At 58.3% G+C, this 20399-nt stretch overlaps 1 protein-coding gene across 1 annotated transcript in view; it reads left to right on the forward strand.

Moving 5' to 3' along the window:
• Positions 1–3076: 3076 nt before the first annotated feature.
• LIMD1 (LIM domain containing 1) overlaps positions 3077–20399 on the forward strand; it is a 56352-nt gene continuing 39029 nt past the window's right edge. The window contains exon 1 of the mRNA XM_004614596.2: positions 3077–4680. Coding sequence (XP_004614653.2) covers positions 3396–4680 — 1285 coding nt within the window. The 5' untranslated portion in view covers positions 3077–3395. The remainder of the gene's footprint in view (positions 4681–20399) is intronic.

Consider the following 20399-nt stretch of genomic DNA (forward strand, 5'->3'; position numbering starts at 1 on the left):
GAAACTGGAGCGGCTGGGTCCCAGCAGTGCTTGGATTTTGCTTTTACTGTTGTGGGGGCCATAGCAGGTGTGCTCTGAGCCTACCAGGACCATGCAGTGTCAGGGATCAAACCCCTTGATCCTTCTTCTGGCACTCAGGGTTTTAAAGAGCTTCTTATAGAATTTAAAAAATTTTTAAGTCACACCAAAGTAGCACTGTAGCACTGTGGCACTGTCGTCTTGTTGTTCATCGATTTGCTCGAGCGGGCACCAGTAACGTCTCTATTGTGAGACTTGTTACTGTTTTTGGCATGTCGAATACGCAGGGTTTATTCCTGGTGAGGCTCAGTAGGTGGTGCTGGGGCTCGGATTGAGGCGGGCTGCATGCACGGCAAGTGCCTTGCTCCTGAACTATCTCTCTAGCCCTCCTTAAGGCGGTCTGATCCAAGTTCAGGTTTGGGAACTGCTTTTCTAGACCAATTCCACCCGATGCTGGCACTGTTGGTTTGGGGCCTTGTTTGAGAACGTTGTTCTAAAATTTCATAAGAAAGTGACTTTTCATAAGAAGAGTTTCATAAAAAAAAGTTTATGAGTAAGTCTGGTTATTAATTAACAAGAATTACTGGGCTGGAGTGGTAGCACAGCAAGAGCGTTTGCCTTGCACGCGGCCAACCCGGGTTTGATTCCCAGCATCCCATATGGTCCCCTGAGCACCGCCAGGGGGTAATTCCTGAGTGCATCGCCGGGTGTGACCCAAAAAGCAAAAAAAAAAAAGAAAAAAAAAGAAAGAATTACTGAACACCTAAGAACTGCTTTATAATGATTACCTTTGAACAAGTGGGTAGTGGGCAGCTTTCTTTGGGGGCAGCAGATGGGATTTGGGGCCATATCTGGCAGTGCTCAAGGGCTATTTTGACTGTGCTCAGGGGTTATTCCTTGCAATGCTCGGAGGGTCCTTTGTGGTACCAGGCAGCAGTCTTGGGTCAGGTACATGTGAGACAAGCACTTAACTCCTGTACTATTTCTCTAGCACCTTAAAGAGATTAGAGAGGGCTGGAGAGACAGTATGGCCTGTGAACCGTACTTTGTATTTACAGGATACTGAGCACTTTCCTGTCTATTCCCTTCTTAATTCCATGTCATAATCCTGGCAGATTCACTGATTTGCTTCTTCTTCACTAGGTGCCAGACACTGGGCAAGCACATGTGTGCTAAGGGGTTGGACAACCAACCAATCACTCCCAAACTCACAGAGATAAATAATTACAGGATTGTAACTGATAGGGTCTGAAAAAGAAGGCCCCAGGGAAGAAAGTACTGGCCAAGGAGGAAGTTCAAGGGCAGGCTCTGGGCACACCCAGGAAGCTCCAGCAGGGAAAGCAAGCCAGCAAGGGGATGCTAGCCAGAGGGAGGAGGCAAGTGACTCTGGGAGTGGGAAGGCCATTATTGGTTGAAAACTGGAGTAAACTTTGCAGGTGTGAGCAGGGAAGCAACTCATGTGGCGTTTGCCTTAGGATCACTCCAGCTGCTGTGTGGAAAATGATTCCTTTCCTGGGGCAAGTTGGAGTAGCTACCGGGAAGTTTCCAACAAGTGGGAGGCTCAGGAGCCAGAACTTGGGGGGAAAGGGAGGAAGAGAAGGAGACAGAGACAGAGAGAGACAGAGTGAGAGAGAGAGAGAGAGAGAGAGAGAGGAGAGAGTAAACAACTACCAGGACACACGTTTTTATTTCTGCAATGAGGACCTCAAACGTCTGTGCTCTGGGGGCTGGAGAGAGGGCCTGGTGGTTAAGGTTCTCATCTAGCGAGCCCCTGACTTGGCTGCCTCTGCAGCAACACACAATCCTATGACCTCAAGCCCAGAGCCGTGAGCACCAGCACCTCCAGGAGCAAATGAAAACAGAAAATACAAACTCAGACCCCGACATCCTTCTCACAAAACACTGTGTGTGTTCCCGGGAACAGGCTCTCACCCTTCTCACCCTTCTCTGGCCAGGCCTTCTCTCTCTACCTGTCAAAAAAGGACCGGGCAGCCCTTGGGTGCCACCCCAGCCCCTTACCCACCCCATGCCACCAACTGCTCACTTTGAGCAGGACAGGCACTGCCTAGAAAGAGAGGCCTTGAGCAACCCCAGGGGTAAGTTTCCTACCTGGGAAACTGAGGCAGAGGGATGCAACTAACTGGAGGCCTCAGAACTCTCTCCAGCTCCTAGCTGTGCATCTCGGGCCGCAGGAGCTGGGCTGAGGAGGGAGACAGGGAAGCCTGCACAAGTACTCCTACAGATCTGCAAGCTTGGGGGGGGTGGAGTAGAGGACCTGGGGGGGAGTGTTGGGGGAGGGGAGAGGTGGAGGATAGAGAGTAGTGCAGGATGGTGTCTGGAGGGGGAAGTAGCCATGCTGGGAGGTTTGGAGTGAGTTCTGGGGGTGCTGGCCGGCAGGATGGGTGGTGTGGAGTGTGGGTGGGGTTGGTTGGAGGAGGGTGCGGGTGGAGTGGGGCGTGGGGCTGCCGGAGGTAAGGGCGGAGTGGGTGGCAGGCCTGCCAGGGGTGGAGTGGGGTGCCAGCCTGTTGGGGGTGTGGGTAGAGTGGGAGGCGGGCCTGTTGGGGGTGTGGGTGGAGTGGGGGCGGGCCTACCAAGGGAGTAGGTGGAGTGGGGTGCAGATCTGTTGGGGGTGTGGGTGGAGTGGGGGCGGGCCTGCCAGGGGGATGGAGTGAGTGTGGGGTGGAGTGGGGTGCCGGCCTGTTGAGGGGGGTGCGGGCGGAGTGGGGGCGGGCCTGCCAGAGTGCGGTGGGGTGCAGGCCTGTTGGGGGTACAGGCGGAGTGGGGGCGGGCCTGCCGGGGTGCGGCGGAGTGGGGGCGGGCCTGCCGGGGTGGAGTGGGGTGGGGCGCTGACCCCGCCCCGCGGCCGCCCGCTCCGCCCCAGTCTCGGCGCCCCGCCGGGACGTGCCGGGCCGGGAGGGCGCTGCTGGCCCGGCGTCCGGCGCACTCACTTCCGCGTCCCGCCGTCCGGCCCGCGCGCGCCCGCCGCCCGGACAATAGGCCGCCCGCGCCGCCTTCCCGGGTCGGGTCCGGGACGTGTCCGCGCCGCCGCCCGCGCCGCCCGCCCCGGCCCCGGCCCCGGCCCCGGCGGGGACCCGGCCCCCGGCCCGCGGCGGCCGCCTCTGCGCGGGTCCGGCCCGGCCCGCGGGGGATGTGCTTCCCCGCCAACTTCGCCGCGACTTTTCTTTGATCCGATGGTTTGAGCCGGCGAGGAGAGCCGTGCGCGGCGGCGGGCACCGCGCGCGCCCCCCACGTGGGCACCGCCTGCGTCCCGGGGTCCCGAGCGCGCGCGCCCGGGGCATGAGCGTCCCGCCGGCCCGGGGCCGGACCTGAGCACCCGCACCCCGCGCCCCGGCCCCGTCGGACCGACCCCCGGCGACATGGATAAGTACGACGACCTGGGCCTGGAGGCCAGCAAGTTCATCGAGGACCTGAACATGTACGAGGCTTCCAAGGACGGACTTTTCCGCGTGGACAAGGGGGCGGGCAACAACCCCGAGTTCGAGGAGACGCGCAGGGTGTTTGCCACCAAGATGGCCAAGATCCACCTCCAGCAGCAGCAGCAGCAGCGCCTGCAGGAGGAGAGCCTGGCCCGGGGCAGCTGCGGCCCGGCCAACGGCGGGGGCCGCCCGGGCAGCAGGCCTGCTCGGGACGGTGCGGCCAAGCCCCCTCTGGCCGCCTCCACCGGGGCCCCAGGGATGGCGTCGGTGGGCTCCGCGGGGCCGCCCGTGCACCCAGCGCCACCCAGACCCTTCCTCCGGGGCGCCCGGCTGGGCAGCCAGGACTGCATTTCCCAGGAGGGTCCTGTCCCCCGCCCGGGTCCCTGCGAGGATCCCGCCTGCCTGACCCACGGGGACTACTACGACAACGTCTCCTTGGCAAGTCCCAAGTGGAGCACAGAACCTGGAGTGCCCCCTGGCATCAGGGCGGGAGGCGGCCAGTGGCCTCGCCCTGGAGGGATTGACCCCCCACCACCCGCACCCTCCAGGGACCACCCTGTGTACCAGCCACAGCCCTTGCTGAGCTCTGGCCGGGGGTTTGAGAGTGGCCACGATGGGGCCGTGGGGGGCCTGTGGGCCACTGCCTCCTCCCAGAGGGTCAGCACCCGTCTGCCTTACCCAGGCCCCGAGAACGGGGCCCCCCTAGGGCCTGCTCAGACCCGGACTGCATCTTTCGCAGCCCCCGAGGCTCCAAGAGGGAATCCACGAACGGTCTCAGGGCCGGGAAGGGATGTGCCAGGCCTGATGTCCAAACCCTCCGTGGACCCTCCGCCTTGGTTCCAGGATGGGCCCAAATCTTACCATTCCAGCCCGGCGGCATCCTTGGTGGCACGAGCTGACAGTCTGCAGGCGGATGGAGCCCCAGGGCCGGGCAGCACAGACCCTGGCATTGGGCCCAAGCTCAGCTCTGCCAGCCTGGTCCATCCAGCGATGGGTACCCCGCCAGAGCTGTCGGGTAAGGAAGGGCCCCCAGGCAGGTCCCCGGATGGCAGCTTGGGACCTGTGCTCCCCGAGGGTGCCAGCCCCCCCAGAGTGAAGCTGCCCTGCCAGACCCTCGCCCCCCCAGGCCCGGAGCTTGGGCCCTCGGCCGCCGAATTGAAGTTAGAAGCCCTCACCCAGCGACTGGAGCGGGAGATGGACGCCCACCCCAAGGCCGATTACTTTGGTGAGTAAGCTGATGGTGGAGGTGGCCACGGTACGGGCGAGCCCTTACATTTGGGGTGACTGGGATGAAGTGATCCCCACGGTGGGGGGCGGTGCTGGAAGTCTCAGAGTGGCGGGCCTCCCCCCCCTTCCAGTACAACTTCTGATTCAGAACCTTGACAGCAGCCTCACATGGAAAGGGGGTCTTGCCGTGGGTGTTGCCCGTGAGCGGGGAGGGAGGGAGGGGGTTGCTCATGTCTGCGCTCAAAAAGGGGAACTGCTTAGGATCTCAAGCGTGTGGGGTATGATGTCAGGCGCCTCGCGGTGATCAGTCCCTGCGGGATTGGCTTCTCAGGTGCCCCTGCTGTTGGTTCTGGCAGTCAGAACCAACTGCTGGGTCTGGTGGGTTGGCAGTGTGAGGGCGGGGGCTCTCTCAGGCCCTCTGAGAGTGAGTTGCGGGGGTGAGTGTGTGTGTGCACACGTGTGTGTGCGTGTGCGTGTGTGGGCGTGCGCGCTCGTGTGTGCATGGGCGAGCGTGCACACAGGGCACACACTAACATGGAAGAATGTTCAAGATAAGTGGTTCTCCAAGAGTTTTCGCAGGACCTGTAAGCATCTACCTCTTGACTAGGAAATTGGCCGTAAATGCAGACTCCCAGGCCTTCTAGAACAGCTGCACTGGAAGCATTGGGTGGGTCTGCGTTTTCAGGGGCTGGCGGGATGATCCTCACATTTGGGGAAATTTGAGACCCGTCAAGAGGGGCCTCCTGACAGAGCCCTTCCTTCCCCCGCCCCCCCCACCCCCCACCGGGTTCCAGCCAGAAGCCAGGTTACACCCACAGCCAAAACTCACAGGGGCATGGAAGATGCTCCTTGCTGATTTTACTCAAACTTGCGGATTTTATTTTGTTTTCTTTTCACAACCACAAGTTGTTGGCGACTGCTTGGTTCCAGGCTTCCCCCCCACCCCCCCTGCCCTGCACAGTGGGCTCCGAGGCAGCGCGGAGCCGTTGAGTTCTGTTGAGTAATGATGTAGTGGTCTCTTCGGGGAGCTGACTAGAAAGACAGCCTATTTTTAGAAGAGTCTGAGGGTTGTTTTCTGTTTGTGCTTATTTTGAACTCTGAGTAATTGGGGCCATGTTTTCCCCGTTTGAGGCGTGAGAGCCTGGACACCCAGGCCTGGTGGGGTGGCGGGGGCAGGGGTGCCCCGGAAGGGGAAGGAGAAGGCGTCCCCCCTGCCCAGCGCTGTGCTCAGAGTGGCCATCTGCCCCAGGTGCTCGGGTGGCCGGTTTGTGGCATCTGAGTGAGCACCGAACTCCGTGTTCTCTTCTGCCTGAAGGAAACGTCTCACGCCCCATGGGACGGACAGCTGAGGCAGGGGCGCTGCTGTTGACAGGTTTCAGTCTGAGGCTCGCAGCCCCAGTGGACAAACCGTTTTCTGCATGGCAAATCTCTCTACCCCCCACCCCCACCCCGCGCCTCTGCCACCCCACTTTGGGGAATAATACTTAGCTGGAAATACTGTGGGCTTTAAACAGTCACCTTTCGTGTAACTTTTAAGTTCAAGTTCATTGACTGACACAACAGCAGTTTTATTTTCTTGGGGGCTCATATACGCGGCAGCTTCCCGGGTGCTGTGTGCGAATGCTGTTCATCCATCCGGGTGCCCTGCGTTTATTCGGCACCGACCTGTGTGCCTCTCGGGGCTCTTCCAGCCAGCGGGGTGCACAGCGAGCTGACAGAGAGAGACGTCTCAAGAACATGCAGCGGGGCAGGAGACGGGGTGAGGAACATGGCGGGGACAGAGTTGAGGGGTGAGTGTGGCTAGAAAGGTCCCCTTGAGGAGGGGACATTCAAGCAGAGGCTTGACGTGAGGAAGGACAGGGAGAGTCGAGGCAGCCCTGGGGGCCTGGGTCGTGCAGGCTGGGCTGTACCTTCCCTGCTCTGTTTACTAGTCACATCAGCCCTGGACGCAGGTGTGCCCGGGTGCCCATCTACCCCCCAGGAAAGTGGCCCTTAGGAAGGTGAAAATGGAAACTCTGGACCCCAGAGTTTCCCCTGGGTGGAGGATGGGCAGGGATTTGAGTCCGCACCCCCCCAGCCATAAGATAATGCTTCTTACAAGCTTTACCAAACTGTCTTGGACAGATGGGGAAATCTTCCATTTTTATGATTTTTTTTTTAAATGGGGGATAACATTGGATAATATGAACCATTCAGAAGGGAACAACCTACAGCATTTGAGTCCATTTACGCTGTCACGCAAAGGCCAGCTCTCTCTGGTCCCCAGATACTTTTTTCTTCCGCTAAACCAGATGCCCCATATCCAGCACTGTTTCCCCCCGTCTGTGCTCCATCTCCATCTCTGGATTGGCCCGTTCTGGGTATTTTGTGTGAGTGGAATCCTACGTTCTGGGTTTGACTGAGCATCACATCACATGTGGGAAGTCCAGCAGGCCGGAAATGCTGGCAGTGATGACTGAGTCTCCTTCCCTCCTGTTTCTTGTCGGTGTTGGGGTACAGGGAGCATGTGGGGGGGTGCTAGGCGGCCTCCGGGGGGGTAGGGGCTGGCCACCTGCCTTTGACCGCACCCCGTGTTGGGCAGTCTCCCGTGTCTGCTGGTATGTCGAGTGGGCTCAGCGGCACGGCTGTGTGGCTGTGTCCTGCATCCCCGCCGCCCTCACCGGGGCAGGGGGGGTCCATGTGCTAGGAGGGGCGAGTGCTGGTGCCTGATGGACAGCAGGGATGTGAGTGCAGGACCAGGGCTTTCCTCGGAGCCAGGGGCCACTCCTGACCCCTGTAAGGGAGAGCTTGCCCGCACCAGCATGGACACTGCCCTTTCTTCCTCCCCACCCCTCCCCAGCTCTCCTTTGGGGCCACACCAGCAGTACGCAGGACTTCTCCCAGCTCTGTGTGCTTCAGGTCCAGGCCATGCTCGGGGGAACCATGTGGCACGGGGTCGGACCTGGGCACCTCATGCACGCGAAGGATGTGCCCAGCCTCTGGAGTTCTCACTCCCTGGGCCCCTAGACCGAACTTCTCTGAACTGGCCTGAGAAGTTTCTCGTCTGAGCATCCATCTCTGTCAGTTCTTTTCCCGCCTTATTCTCTTCGGGCTCCCTTGCTTTCTCTCCCTCCCTTTCCAGAACCAGGTGCCAAGACTACTCATTCCCCCTCCCCCCCATTCTCTTGGTCTGGTGGTCTTGGGGGATTTGGCCCAGAGCATGCTCTGTTTGGGGTCCCGCTGTCCCAAAGACGGTGTCTCTCACTGCATCACTGTCCCAGGAGCCGGCCGCCAGAGTCGCTGTGGGTTTAGCCGGACGCCCCGCAGAGGAGGCGCAGAGGCTGGGCGCAGGGTCCTGCGTGTGTCTGACCCTGAGGCCCACAGCTGCTGTGCCTGGAGGACTGTTGGGAGTGGGCAGGGAGGGGTCCTGCAGCCCCCCTGGGGAGGGTGTGGTGTCGCCTGGCCTTCGGGAGGGCCCCTGGGTCCCCTCTCCCATCTCCATGACTCCTGCCTGCCAGCTGGTGTCCTTTATCTGAGAGGAAGGGGTTCGAAACGGACGCCAGCTGTGGCTGTGCCCTCGTGGGACCTGTGCTCGCCGCCCAGAGGTGCGGCTCCTGTGTTAGCGCCACTGTTTACACTGCAGAGGAAGCCGGGGGTGGGGGAGCGGGAGGGGGGGATGGAGACAGTTGAGACTGTTGTTTGATCTTTCCCGGCCTCTTCCTCCTCCGGGTCCCGTGCCTTCCCCTGCTCTGGCCATGTCTGCCCTTTCTGAGGGCAAAGGACACCACGACCCCACCCCTGTCACGAGCCAGCCTCATGAGGAAGCTGATGCAGAGAGACACGGCCCTGGGGGCTGGGACTCTGGTGTCTCGTGGCTCTTTCGAAGGGGGCGAGGGAACCGAGGTGGACGTGGAGCTCCAGCCGTACTGTGGGCACCCCAGCCCCCCGCAGGGAGCTCGGGGGCTGGATGCACCGGTCAGCCGCGTCCTGAACTGGGACACCGTAGTGTCCCTGCTTCTCCCGAGGTCTGGTGGGTGCCCTGAGAAGGGGTCCACAGGGTGCGGTGGCCCTGCAGCTATGGCAGTGCCAGATAGGGCTGTGCCCCCAGAGACACCCCCGCTGTTGGGCCCCAGCTCCTTCAGACCTGGTGGTCGGGGCCACCACAGCAGAATTCCCCACAGGCCCTGGCTCTCAGGGTCGGGCCCACTTGCAGGGACCTGGTGGGCTGTGCCTTTCCACTGTGGTGTGCAGAGTGCTTGCGACCTGCCAGAAAGTTGCCGTGGAGCCCTAAGGCAGGAGTGACCCTTGTCAGGAGGCGCCAGGGACCAGGCCAGCCCGGGAACACGCACCCTCCCCGCTGCTGCCTCCCACGTCCCGTGTCTTCATCTTGGGCCGCACTCACCTTGCAGCCCTCTGAGCCGCTTGGCTGACTTAGTTAGCAGTAGATGCTTGGCATCCAGGGTGAGAAGGTGAGGGCCATTGCGGAACATATTTTTTTTCTTTTTTTGGGTCACACCAGGCGATACACAGGGGTTACTCCTGGCTTTGCACTCAGGAATTACCCCGGCTGTGCTCAGGGGACCATATGAGATGCTGGGAATCGAACCCGGGTCGGCCACGTGCAAGGCAAACACCCTACCTGCTATGCTATCGCTCCAGCCCCCTGTGGAACATTTTTAACAGGGGAAGGAGCACCTCAGGCCCGCCCCGTGGTGGAGCAACCACTCCAGGGTCCTAGGACAGTCACCTGGGTGGGCCCCGCCAGCCCCCTGCTGTGTCCACCCACCTTGGGTGCATCCCGAACCAAGTGCTGGAGTCAAAGGTGGTGGCGGGGAATGGCCACTGGGAGATGGTGTTCGCAGCTGGTGTTCGACCCTGCTTACCTGGGAACTGCTGTCCCTGTTCTGGTTCGGCCAGTGTCAGGTCCTGGTTTGGGCTTCCTGACTCTGGGCCCCTGTGACCATGGAGGTGAATTTCTGAGCCTGCAGCTAGTTTTTGCCACCCAAGACTCCCAGTTCCGCCGGTCTAGTTCACAGCTGAGAACGGGGGACCCCCCAGCCCTCCAGAAGTCAGACAGCTTGCGCGCGTTGGGGGAGAAATACCCAGTCATTTTCCCCTCAAATCAGGAAGGCTTCAGCTGCCTGCAAGTTAAGTGCTTAACCTCTGTCCAGTCTCTCTGGTCCACAGGCATGTAATTGGTGCCTCACTGATGGATGATACGCACCCACGAGTTGCTTGCCAAGCAAACACCCGACAGTAACCCGCCTTGCAATCAGCCTCTGTGGGCTCCTTCCTTCCCCACCCCACTGCCCGCCGCGGTCTCCCACACCTGAGGCTAATCACAGTTCTGCCTTCTGACAGGGATAGGAGTTGGTGAGCAATTATGTGATTTGAAGGGAACTGCTGAAGCTTTGACACAGTTTCATAAGATGTTTCCTGACAGGGTTGGGGGTGGGGGGGGACGGTGGATGGAGAGTGTGCCGTGACCAGAATGCAGCTGGACCTTGGCTGCCCGGGAGGCCGTCAGTCCTGCTGGCTGGGTGCTGGTGGCTGCTGCGGCGGGGTCAGTGGCCTTCTGCACCCTCCTCCAGAGATGTTAGCTCCACCTTGACCTACTGGGTCTCTCAGCCAGGATTTCTCTCTGGAGGCTTCTTGGGGTGGCAAAGGATGGACTGAGCTCTGGGCCTTCATCCCGAGAGGTTTCACTGTTAGCAGGGCCCACGGGCCAGTGCCTGTGCCCGAGCCTGGGGCCCCCTTCCCAGGGCAGGGCCCAGGCCTGGTCTTTGGAACCTTCCGGCCCAGCTCCGCGAAGCCCTAACCTGGCCAGCTGCCTGCCCCGACCTGGGCTCCCAGCCCACGATGGCTGAGCTCCTGCCCTCCTCGTACTGGCACGCGTCCACGCTTCCCCCTTGTGACCGGGAAGCCAGGCCTGGTCTTCCCAGGAGGAACCCAGAGTTCTCTGAGGACCTTTTGACACGGCCACGCTTGGCCTTTCCATCTGTTGATTGGTGTCCCACCCCCACCCCCCTTGAGGACACAGGGCCTTGTGGAAGGAAGGAGTCGGGCAGCCGCCGCTCGCAGCTGTCACACCAGTGCGCCCCTTCCCAACACCCCAGGCCCTGCGCAGGGAGGGCCGCTTCTAACCAGGTGCTGGAGGAAGCGACGCTGCTTAAGAGTCCACACAGCGGGCTGGAGCGATAGCACAGCGGGTAGGGTGTTTGACTTGCACGCGGCCAACCCGGGTTCGATTCCCAGCATCCCATATGGTCCCCTGAGCACCGCCAGGAGTAATTCCTGAGTGCAGAGCCAGGAGTAACCCCTCAGCATCGCTGGGTGTGACCCAAAAAGAAAAAAAAAAGAGTCCACACAGCCAACTCAGCAGGAACCTTCCCCTGCAACAAAACCAGCCTCCAGAGTTTCAGAGGCCTCAGCGGCAGGCAGAGCTTGCCAGTAAATATTTATATCTGCCCTCGGTCTTGTTTTCCATCTGTCCCCTCCCCAGGAGACCAGCTGGACACAGAACCTCCCCAAGACGGTGGCGGAGCCGGAGACCTTCCGGGGGCGTGTTCCAGGAGAAAGGCTGCAGGGTCCCTGGGCTAACATGTTTTTTTAAGTCCCGAGCACCCTAAGTTTCAACTTGGCCGTGTTCCTTCCTGCCCTTTCTTGTTCTGGGACGTGGCTCCGTGTATTCAAGGAGAACACGTACCGGTTAGTCCCAGTTAATTGGCATCGAGAGCTTATCAGGGACTTCTGTTTGACACTTGCCCCCTCGCCCCCCCCCCACTGCCCCCTGGACAAGTGGGTATATATAGCATGTGGAAAATTCTGGAAGCCTGCCAGGGTGCTCTCTGACCTTCAGGAGCAGGGCGCAAGGTTAGCATGGGAGATGATGCAGAACTCTGGAAACCAGTGCCTTGAGTCCGGGTGTGAACCGGTGTGTGTGTGTGTGTGTGTGTGCGCGTGCGTGTGTGGGGGGTGGAGTCGGGCAGCACAGGAGGGTCACGGCAGGATAGTGGCAGTCATGCCTCTGGCTGCTTGGAGCTTGTGTCTAGAACAGCCACTTCCCCGTCTGCGTCTGGCACTGAGCCGCTGCTGGGCTTTTCAGCAGGCAGGAGCCCGGTTGTGACCGAGTTGGCTCCCGTGACATGTGACATGGGGGCCAGGTGGGAGGTGTGATTGCCGTCAGCGGCCCGCCCTGTCCCACTGCGCTCTCCCTGCCCCACCCCCAGAGCTCCCGTTGCTTCCCCATGCGGAGAGGTTGTGAGTTCAGAAGGTGACGCTTTCCAGACAGCCTGCTGACCGCCAGGCTGGGTGCCGGAGCAATCACCAGCCGCTTTCTTCACCACCAGCACTGGTGGCAGGGGAGCGGGTGGCATTTCACGGGCACCTGGCTTCCCTGTTCTGCCCCCGGCTTTTTTTTTTACCTGCCGTTCCCTCACCTGTGGTTGCAGTTCTGTTCCCTCCCCAGGGCCAAGGTCTCCCTTCTTGTCTGGATTTAGGGCTGCTGCCAGGGAGGGGACTCCTAGCTCTGGGGTGACTCTGTTAGAAGTGGGACGCGCCTCGTTCTGTGTGTGTGTGTGTGTGTGTGTGTGTGTGTGTGTGTGTGTGTGGCAGGGGGAGGCAGGGTTGGAGCCCATAACCTGAGCTTGGAGGCCTTGTTGGTCTGCAGAGGTGCCAGTGACCCCGCAGGGACGCAGAAATGGGGTGGAATTGAGGGGTGTGGAGACGTCCATGCCCACAGCAGGCGCGTGGACAGGGTGGCCCAGCTGGCTCTCTGCCTCACACACTGTGTGTTCCCAGTGCTCAGTCAGAGGGCTCGTTCTCGCTCGGATAAGTCCTCACCGGCCTTACCTCTGAAATCCAGGTAGCTTCCTTTGGGGAAGAAATTTAGGGTACGTGGATTGGCCGTTGAGAAATGAGGAGGGAGATGCCAGAGCAGTAGTACAGTGGAGAGGGCACCAGCCTCGCATGTGACTGCCCCGGGTTCGATCCCCAGCACCACGTATAGTCTGAGTCCTGCCAGGAGTGATCCCTGAGTGCAGAGCCCGGAGTGAGCCCCTGAGCTCTGAGCACCTGAGCTCTGGTGACCCCAAAACCAGCCAACCAATAAACCAACCAAACGAGGGGCTGGGAGGTAGTTCAGAGGACAGAGGTCAGGAGCTTCTGTCATGCAGGAGACACCACGGGAACTGTCCTCCCAAGAGCCCAGCACTGCTGGATCTGCCCGCCCCCCAAAAACAGAAAGACAGAGAGAGAGAGAGAGAGAGAGAGAGAGAGAGAGAGAGAGAGAGAATGGGGAGAGTGGAAAGAGAGGAGAGAAAAGTGAGAGGAAAGAGGGGCCAGGGAGGTCGCCCGAAGGGTGGCACTCTGGAACCCGGAGCTGGAGTTGTGTGAGTGAACCCTTTTTTCTCCACAGCCACTCTCAAGCCCCAGTGACTCCCTCCCTCGGCAGCTGTTCTGGACGGAGCTCCTGCTCAGTTCAAGAGGCTGAACAGGGGGCTGGAGCCATAGCACAGTAGGTAGGGCGTTTGCCTTGCACGCGGCTGACCAGGGTTCGATTTCCAGCATCCCATATGGTTCCCCCGTGGAGCACCGCCGGGGTAATTCCTGAGTGCAGAGCCAGGAGTAGCCCCTTGGCATCTCTGGGTGTGACCCAAAAAGAAAAAAAAAAGAGGCTGAATGGGAGTTCGTGAGGGCTTCCTCTGCGCACTCACTCGCTGCACGGCTCTCCCCGCCACTCCCGCCCCGCTGGAGCTGGGCGTGGGGCGTGTGTGCTGGGTGGGTAAGAGGCCGAGTAGCCAGTGGAGAAAGGCCTCTTTCTCCCGTGCTCCTGGAGGGCGGGTGTTTGGGGTGGAGGTGTTGTGGCTGGGTGCAGGGCACAGAGCCAGCCCCTCCACCCCCACCCCCCACAGGGGCAGCAGGGGTCGCCCAGATCCCCTCCCAGGGGGAAGGGTGGAGACCGCAGCGCTCCCTCACCCGAGTCCTGGGGGAGTTTTCCTGGGAGCTGAGAGAGGTGCCGGGCCAGCGGGCACACGTGTATCTTCTCATCTGAGATGTTCTTGTCATGTTTTAGTCAGAATCGCAGGGGTTCTCTGGGGAATGAAAAGCCACTTCAGAGGGTGCACTGGCCCCGCTCCACCTGCTAGGAGCGGACCCGTCATCATCCTCAGGCCTCAGTTTCCTCATCTGCAGACTGGGGATGGGATGGAAAGGACCAAAGAGAGGACTCTCTGTACTGGCCAGAAGGGGGGTCACTAGCCTCCAGCAGCTACCAGGCTCTTCAGAAGTGGCTTGGTCCAAATTAAGCTGTGATCTGTATCTGAAATGCCCGCCGGATTTTGAAAGCTAGGTATTAAATAAATGTAAGATAGCTCAGTCATACTTTGATGTTCTTGATGTATTAAAATGAGAATGCCTGGGACCTAGATAGCTAAGATAGTTCATTTCACTTGCTGTGACTTTTGAAGTGTGGCTCCTTGGAAACCAGGTGACTGGTATTATTTCCCTTCTGCACAGAGCAGAGAAGTCTGTAGCGCTTGGAGCCGGTGTGGCCCGTGGTGCTTGCTTTACCCTATAAACTCTTACCATGGTGCTTTTTTTTTTTTCTTTTTTCTTTTCGGGTCACACCTGGCTCTGCACTCAGGAGTTACTCCTGGCGGTGCTCGGGGGACCATATGGGATGCTGGGAATCGAACCCGGGTCGGCCAGTCGGCCACGTGCAAGGCAAACGCCCTACCCGCTGTGCTGTCATTCCAGCCCTTACAATGAATGGTGCTCTCCCGGCGGTGCTCAGGTCTGTCTCACTGGTCACTCCTGGCAGTGCTGGGGGCACCATAGGGTGCTGGGGATTGAATCCAGGCCTCCTGTGTGCAAAGCACCTGCTCCATCTGTTGTGCCGTCTCTCTGGTCCGCAGTGTTAGTCTACCAAAAATACCAGGGGCCAGAGAGAGAGCAGAGGGGGTAAGGCACTTATCTTACGTGCAGCCGGCCCTGTTCGCTCCCCGGAGCACCACCAAGAATGACCCCTGAGCACAGAGCCAGGAGTCAGCCCTGAGCACCACCAGGTGTGATCCCAACCCACCCCACTCCACCCCACCCCACCCCCTAAGAGAAGTATCAGCATTTCCACCCCGTCCCATCCGAAAGCCAAATGCAGTTGATCTATCCATCACCACACAAATGCTTAATTAAACATCTGGTAGATTCTTCGTTGAATCTTCATGAAAAGCCGGTCCAGTTGCCAGCTGGGCAGTTGCCTCTGCCCAGGGCGAGCCCCGTGAGGAGGCCCCGTGCCTGCTGTGGGGGGGACTCGGGTGTGTTCTGGAGGAAGAAGGCGCCTGCGCGGGCAGGACAGAGCTGCTGCTGGTGGTGGCTGAGCCAGTCTCCCAGGGCCTTAAAAACCACCTCAGCTCAGCGAGTCCAGGCGAGCAGAGCGCCCGAAGAGAACCTGTCTCCTGGCGGTAGTCAGAGACTCGAAGACAGCATTTCCTGTCAGGAGAGGAGGCCTGGCCCAGAGTGGCTGTGGGGTGGGGGGTGGGGGGTGGCCTCCAGGCAGCATGAAGAGGCCCAGGTGGCCTGGGGCCGTCTCTGAGCTCAGGGGTGCTCAGACTCGGTGCTCAGAAATCACTCCTGGTGGAGCTTAGGGGACCACAGGGGACAAGGAGCATTGAACCCGGGTCAGCCACGTGCAGGACAAGCGCCTTGCCTGCTGTACTGTCTCGATGACCCCTGTTTATTTTTGTTTTCTAAATTAGCTTTCCTCTGACACAGAAGTCTTCTGTGATCCTTGCCATTTCAAAATCAGAACAAGGGCCGGAGCGATAGCACAGCGGGTAGGGCGTTTGCCTTGCACGCGGCCGACCCGGGTTCGATCCCCGGCATCCCATATGGTCCCCCAAGCACCCGCCAGGAGTAATTCCTGAGCGCAAAGCCAGGAGTGACCCCTGAGCATCGCTGGGTGTGACCCAAAAAGCAAAAAAAAAAAACAAAAAATCAAAATCAGAACAAGCGGCTAAGTATAGGAAGTTCTGAAAATAGAAATGAAGAATAATCAAAGAAGTCAGCCATCGTTCTGTAGAGACATGGTCACTTGAACACAGACCCTTCTTATAAAGCTTTCGAGCTGATGAAAATGAACCTTTTGGTGAACTGGACACGCTGGTGAGGATTGTACTGCTCAAGGGCCTCCAGGGGTGTAGCTGAGGAAGAGTCCAGAAGTCAGCATTCAAGGTCTTTTCCCCTTCCAGTTATTTGTTGTGAATGCCAGTTCCATTTGGTTTCTGGAACCTTCTGGGAGACTTTGTGTCCACTCCGGTTGGTTGGCTGGCTTTCTTTGCAGGGCCAGCCAGAGTCTAATTTTATACCAGTAATTTTAGACTCAGAATTGAGACACCCTCCCCGCCCCCCACCCCCCTCCCGCTCCATGTAACAGGAATCTCTTCTCCGGGGCTTCCTGACAGGCCCCTCTTCCTTCCGCTCCAGCGCCAAGCAGAGAATGGGCAGTGGACATGGGAAGTCCGAAGGCCCCGAGAGTGAGAAGGTCTTTGCTTCAGTCCCCAGCAGATTTCTTAAAGATCTGCCCTCATCGGCAGAGAGACTGAGCCTGTTAGAACAGACCAGGTCCAGTCATCCACAGGCCCCGGAAGAAAAGCTCTTCTTTCTTTCTCCAGTTCTCACTCAGAATTCCTCATGCCTAGATTCCCGCACGGGATTCTTCACTCCCAGCTTCCCTCACAGAATTCCTTACTCCCTGATCCCCCCACAGAATTCTCGCTCCCAGATTCCTCCCCAGAATTCTCACTCCCAGATCCCCACACAGGTTCCCCACTCAGGATTCTGCACAGAATTCCTTGCCCACGGAACTCCTCACTCAGACTTGCTCACCCCCGTGAGTTGCTCTCCCATCTCTCTGGACCCTTGGCTCTGGCTGGTTGCCAGGGACTACGGCTTTGGGCTCGTGTGGAGCTTGGGGCTTCTCTCTGCCCTGGGGCCCCTCACTCATCTCTCAGCCGCTCCGCACCCCAGAAGTCTACTCTGCCCACAGCCTGCTGTGTTTCCTGCGATCGGGCCGGAGATTTTCGGCTCTTTTGTGGTGGCAGGCAGAAGGGCAAGCAGGGGGGATTGAGAAAGTGCTGGGTGAGCTGAAGCAGGTTGGGCAGAGGAGATGCAGATTGTAGGGGCTTGTTCATCCTTTCAGTCAGGTGTCTAGCAGGTACCGACCGCCTGCACGCCGGGGGTGCTGGGCCTTCTGCTCAGGTGTGGATGTGGCTGAGCTGCCCCCGGGTGGGAGGATGCCCTCTGTGAGTGTGCAACTGGGGAAGCAACGGGAGGGAGAGCTGGTTCTGAGCACTGGCAGGCCCCGAGGGCGGAGGCAGCAGGTTCTGTGGCGAGGGAGAGTGGCTGATGTGTTTTCATCCTGGGAGGACGCTAAAGGAAGCATGCTTCCGGGCGAGGGAGGGAGGACATGAATGTTTGCTGGGTGCCTCCCATGTGCCGGAGGCCCTGACATGCTGGCACGCCTAATCCTCGCTGTGGCCCCGAGAACCAGCCTGTTATTCCAGCCCATCTGGCAGCGGAGGAAACCACAGTTATGCCGGAGGTGGGCCTGAGCCCCGTATTCATGCCCACACCCACTCTTTTCGGTTCCACCTTGTGGAGGACCCCCGCAGTGGCCCGGCAGTAGTGAATCCTGAGTCTGGGGTGGGTGGCACGCTGCTTCCTGATCTAGTTGGTGCTCGGGCAGGACTGTTTACTTTGTGACAAATCAGCACAGCATGATGTTACGCGTTGTGGGTTTTTCAGTCTGTTATGCTCGCTAAAAACGGTTTAAAACACACACACACACACACACACACACACACACACCGCTCTCTAGAAAAGGATAACAAAGTCTGCTCAGTATTTCAGCTGCTTATCATTTTTGTGTAAACTGCTCACCCATTGTGTGGGCAAGTTCATGTCCACTGTTTCTTATGTTTGAGATAGGTTGACAGATTTAACAAATAAAAGTCCGGCCGTCCAGTTAAATTTGAATTTCAGCTAGACAATGAGTAGTGCAATGCTGAGGAAATATTTACGTTTAAAAAATTATTCACTGCACGGGGCTGGAGTGATAGCATAGCGGGTAGGGCATTTGCCTTGCACGCGGCCGACCCGGGTTCAAATCCCAGCATCCCATATGGTCCCCTGAGCACCGCCAGGGGTGGTTCCTGAGTGCAGAGCCAGGAGTAACCCCTGTGCATCGCCAGGTGTGACCCAAAAGCCAAAAACCAAAAACCAAAAAAAAGAAAAAATTTTTCACTGCAGGCCGAACTGATAGGACAGCAGGGAGGGCATTTGCCTTGCAAGTGGCTGACCCGGGTTCAATCCCTGGCATTCCATATGGTCCCCCAAGCACCACTGGGAGTAATTCCTGAGTGCAGAGCCAGGAGGAACCCCTGAGCATTTCTGGATATGACCCGTCCCCCCAAAGAACTGTCACTGTCACTGTCATCCAGTTGCTCATCAATTTGCTCGAGTGGGCACCAGTAACGTCTCCATCGTGAGACTTGTTGTTACTGTTTTTTTGGCATGTCGAATACACCACGGGTGGCTTGCCTGGCTCTGCTGTGCGGGCGAGATACTCTCGGTAGCTTGCCGGGCTCTTCGAGAGGGGTGGAGGAATCGAACCCGGGTCGGCCGTGTGCAAGGCGAACACCCTACCCACTGCGTTATTGCTCCAGCCCTCCCCCCAAAGAAAAACAAATAAATAAACAAATAAATAAATATTCACTGCTTCTCTGAAGTTCGAATTGAACCATGCACCATCCTGTGTTTCATGTGGCAGCCCTAAGTTAGCTGAGAAGTGGAGGCAGCCAGGAACTCAGCTGAGCCCTCTTCGAGAGATCAGAGGGCCCCAGGGTGAAATGGAAGGAAAGAGGCAGGAGAAAAGCAAATTGGGGGCCGGATGTTGACTGGGGATTTGGAGGGGCTGGAGGAAACAGGAACCAGTGTCAGGATGGAATGTGGAATAATCGGACGGAGGAGAGGGCATAGTGATATAAATATAATATTCAGGTTGCAAATGGGTTTAGAACTCTTTGCCAGGGTTGGTATTTATTCTAGTTGTTAAAGTTTATGCAAAGATCCCGGGAGATGAGTACAGTTTTGAGCCTTCCGACGAGGAAGAGCGATGGTAGACTCAAGCACTGGGATGTTCGATGCTGGCTTGAGAAGCTCTCTTCAAAACCAGGGAGATGGTGCACGGGTAGGACACCAGCTTGGCTTGCCAGAGGCCCTGACTTCCATCCCCAGCACCACCAGCTGTGGCCCCCACCGCAGCTCCCCGAGCACCCGTAGGAACCCTAAGAAAGGCCCCTGCTTCAAAAGACCCTTGAGGTCATTGTTTCAAGTTAGAATCATTAGTGGTTATTTAAAATGGACCAAAATGAAAAAAAAAATTAGAGGATGAAGAATGGGATATTAATCTCAAAGTATTCCCTCCTACTTCTCCTTAATTACAAGGAGAAAGAGTAACTTTACAGTGGGGAACACGGCAGGTAAGCACCTCAATGCATGGTCAGGTTGAATGGTAGCAGCTGGAGGATGGGGGTGCAGGCTGCAGGCACGGGGGTGCTCCCCTTCAACGTTTCTGCATATCTGAAAGTTTCCGGAGTGAGATGTCGAAACCAGAAGAACTGCAGATAACCAACGCTTATGACCCTGGAGCTCCCGACGAAGGAATCTTCCTGCCTCCCATTTTCTTGGCTGACACAATACTGTTCCTCCCGATGGTTGCCCTGCTCCACGGGGATCGGGGAGATGGGGGGATGTGATGAGTCAGCTCTAAGGTGCTGGCTCGGTGTGTTCTCTGGGATCCTGCTGGGATAGGTGGGGAGATGTGGGGCATGGCGTGAAGGATTGCTGAGTGGAAAGACAGGCGTTCTCGAACCCTGGGATTTCTACACTCTGGGCAGAAAACAGCATGACCGAAGGAAGCACGGTGAGCGCAGGCGCCTAAGGGCGGGGGGGGGGGCTTGCTCAGTGGGTCTCTTCTTCCGGAGGTGCTCAGGGAATTCGGTGGGGGGTGGGAGCATGGAGGGAGCAGCAGTGGACATTCAGGTACCAGCGATTGAACCCAGGACCTTGCACATGCAAGGCATGTACCTTCACCGACCCACAGCCCAGGCCTCTCATATTTGAAAAACAAAACCAAGCCCACTTCTTATGAGGCAACCCTGGTTTAGTCCCTGGTACCACATAGGATCTCTGAATCCTGCCAGGAGTGATCCCCGAGCACCGAGCCAGGAGTAAGTCCTGAACACAGCCAGGTGTGGCCCCATCCCCCACAGTCCACACCCTCCACACCCCCCCCAAACCAAACAAAATACTGCTTGCTAATTTTGAAATTTTGAAGGTAGTGATTTTCAGTATTATATTTTTGGAAGATTCAGGAGAGCTTCAGGAATCACATCAGGGGCCAGAGAGATAGTACAATGGGCAGGGCACTTGCCTTGCATGCAGCCAACTCATTTTTGTCTCCTGACACCCCATATGGTCCCGTGAGCTCACCAGGAGGGATCCCTGAGCACAGAGTCAGGAGTAAACCCTGAGCACAGGTGCGACCACTCCCCCCCACCATCCAAAGACTTAGCACCTAGTTCTCAGCACCTTTCCAGGACCAGGGATATAGCTCAGTGGTAGAATGCATGCTTCGCATGTATGTGGCCGGGAGTTGTATTCCTGGCACGGGGGCGAGGA

The sequence above is a fragment of the Sorex araneus genome, chromosome 4, assembly GCF_027595985.1.
Source record: "Sorex araneus isolate mSorAra2 chromosome 4, mSorAra2.pri, whole genome shotgun sequence".
NCBI classification, from domain to species: domain Eukaryota; kingdom Metazoa; phylum Chordata; class Mammalia; order Eulipotyphla; family Soricidae; genus Sorex; species Sorex araneus.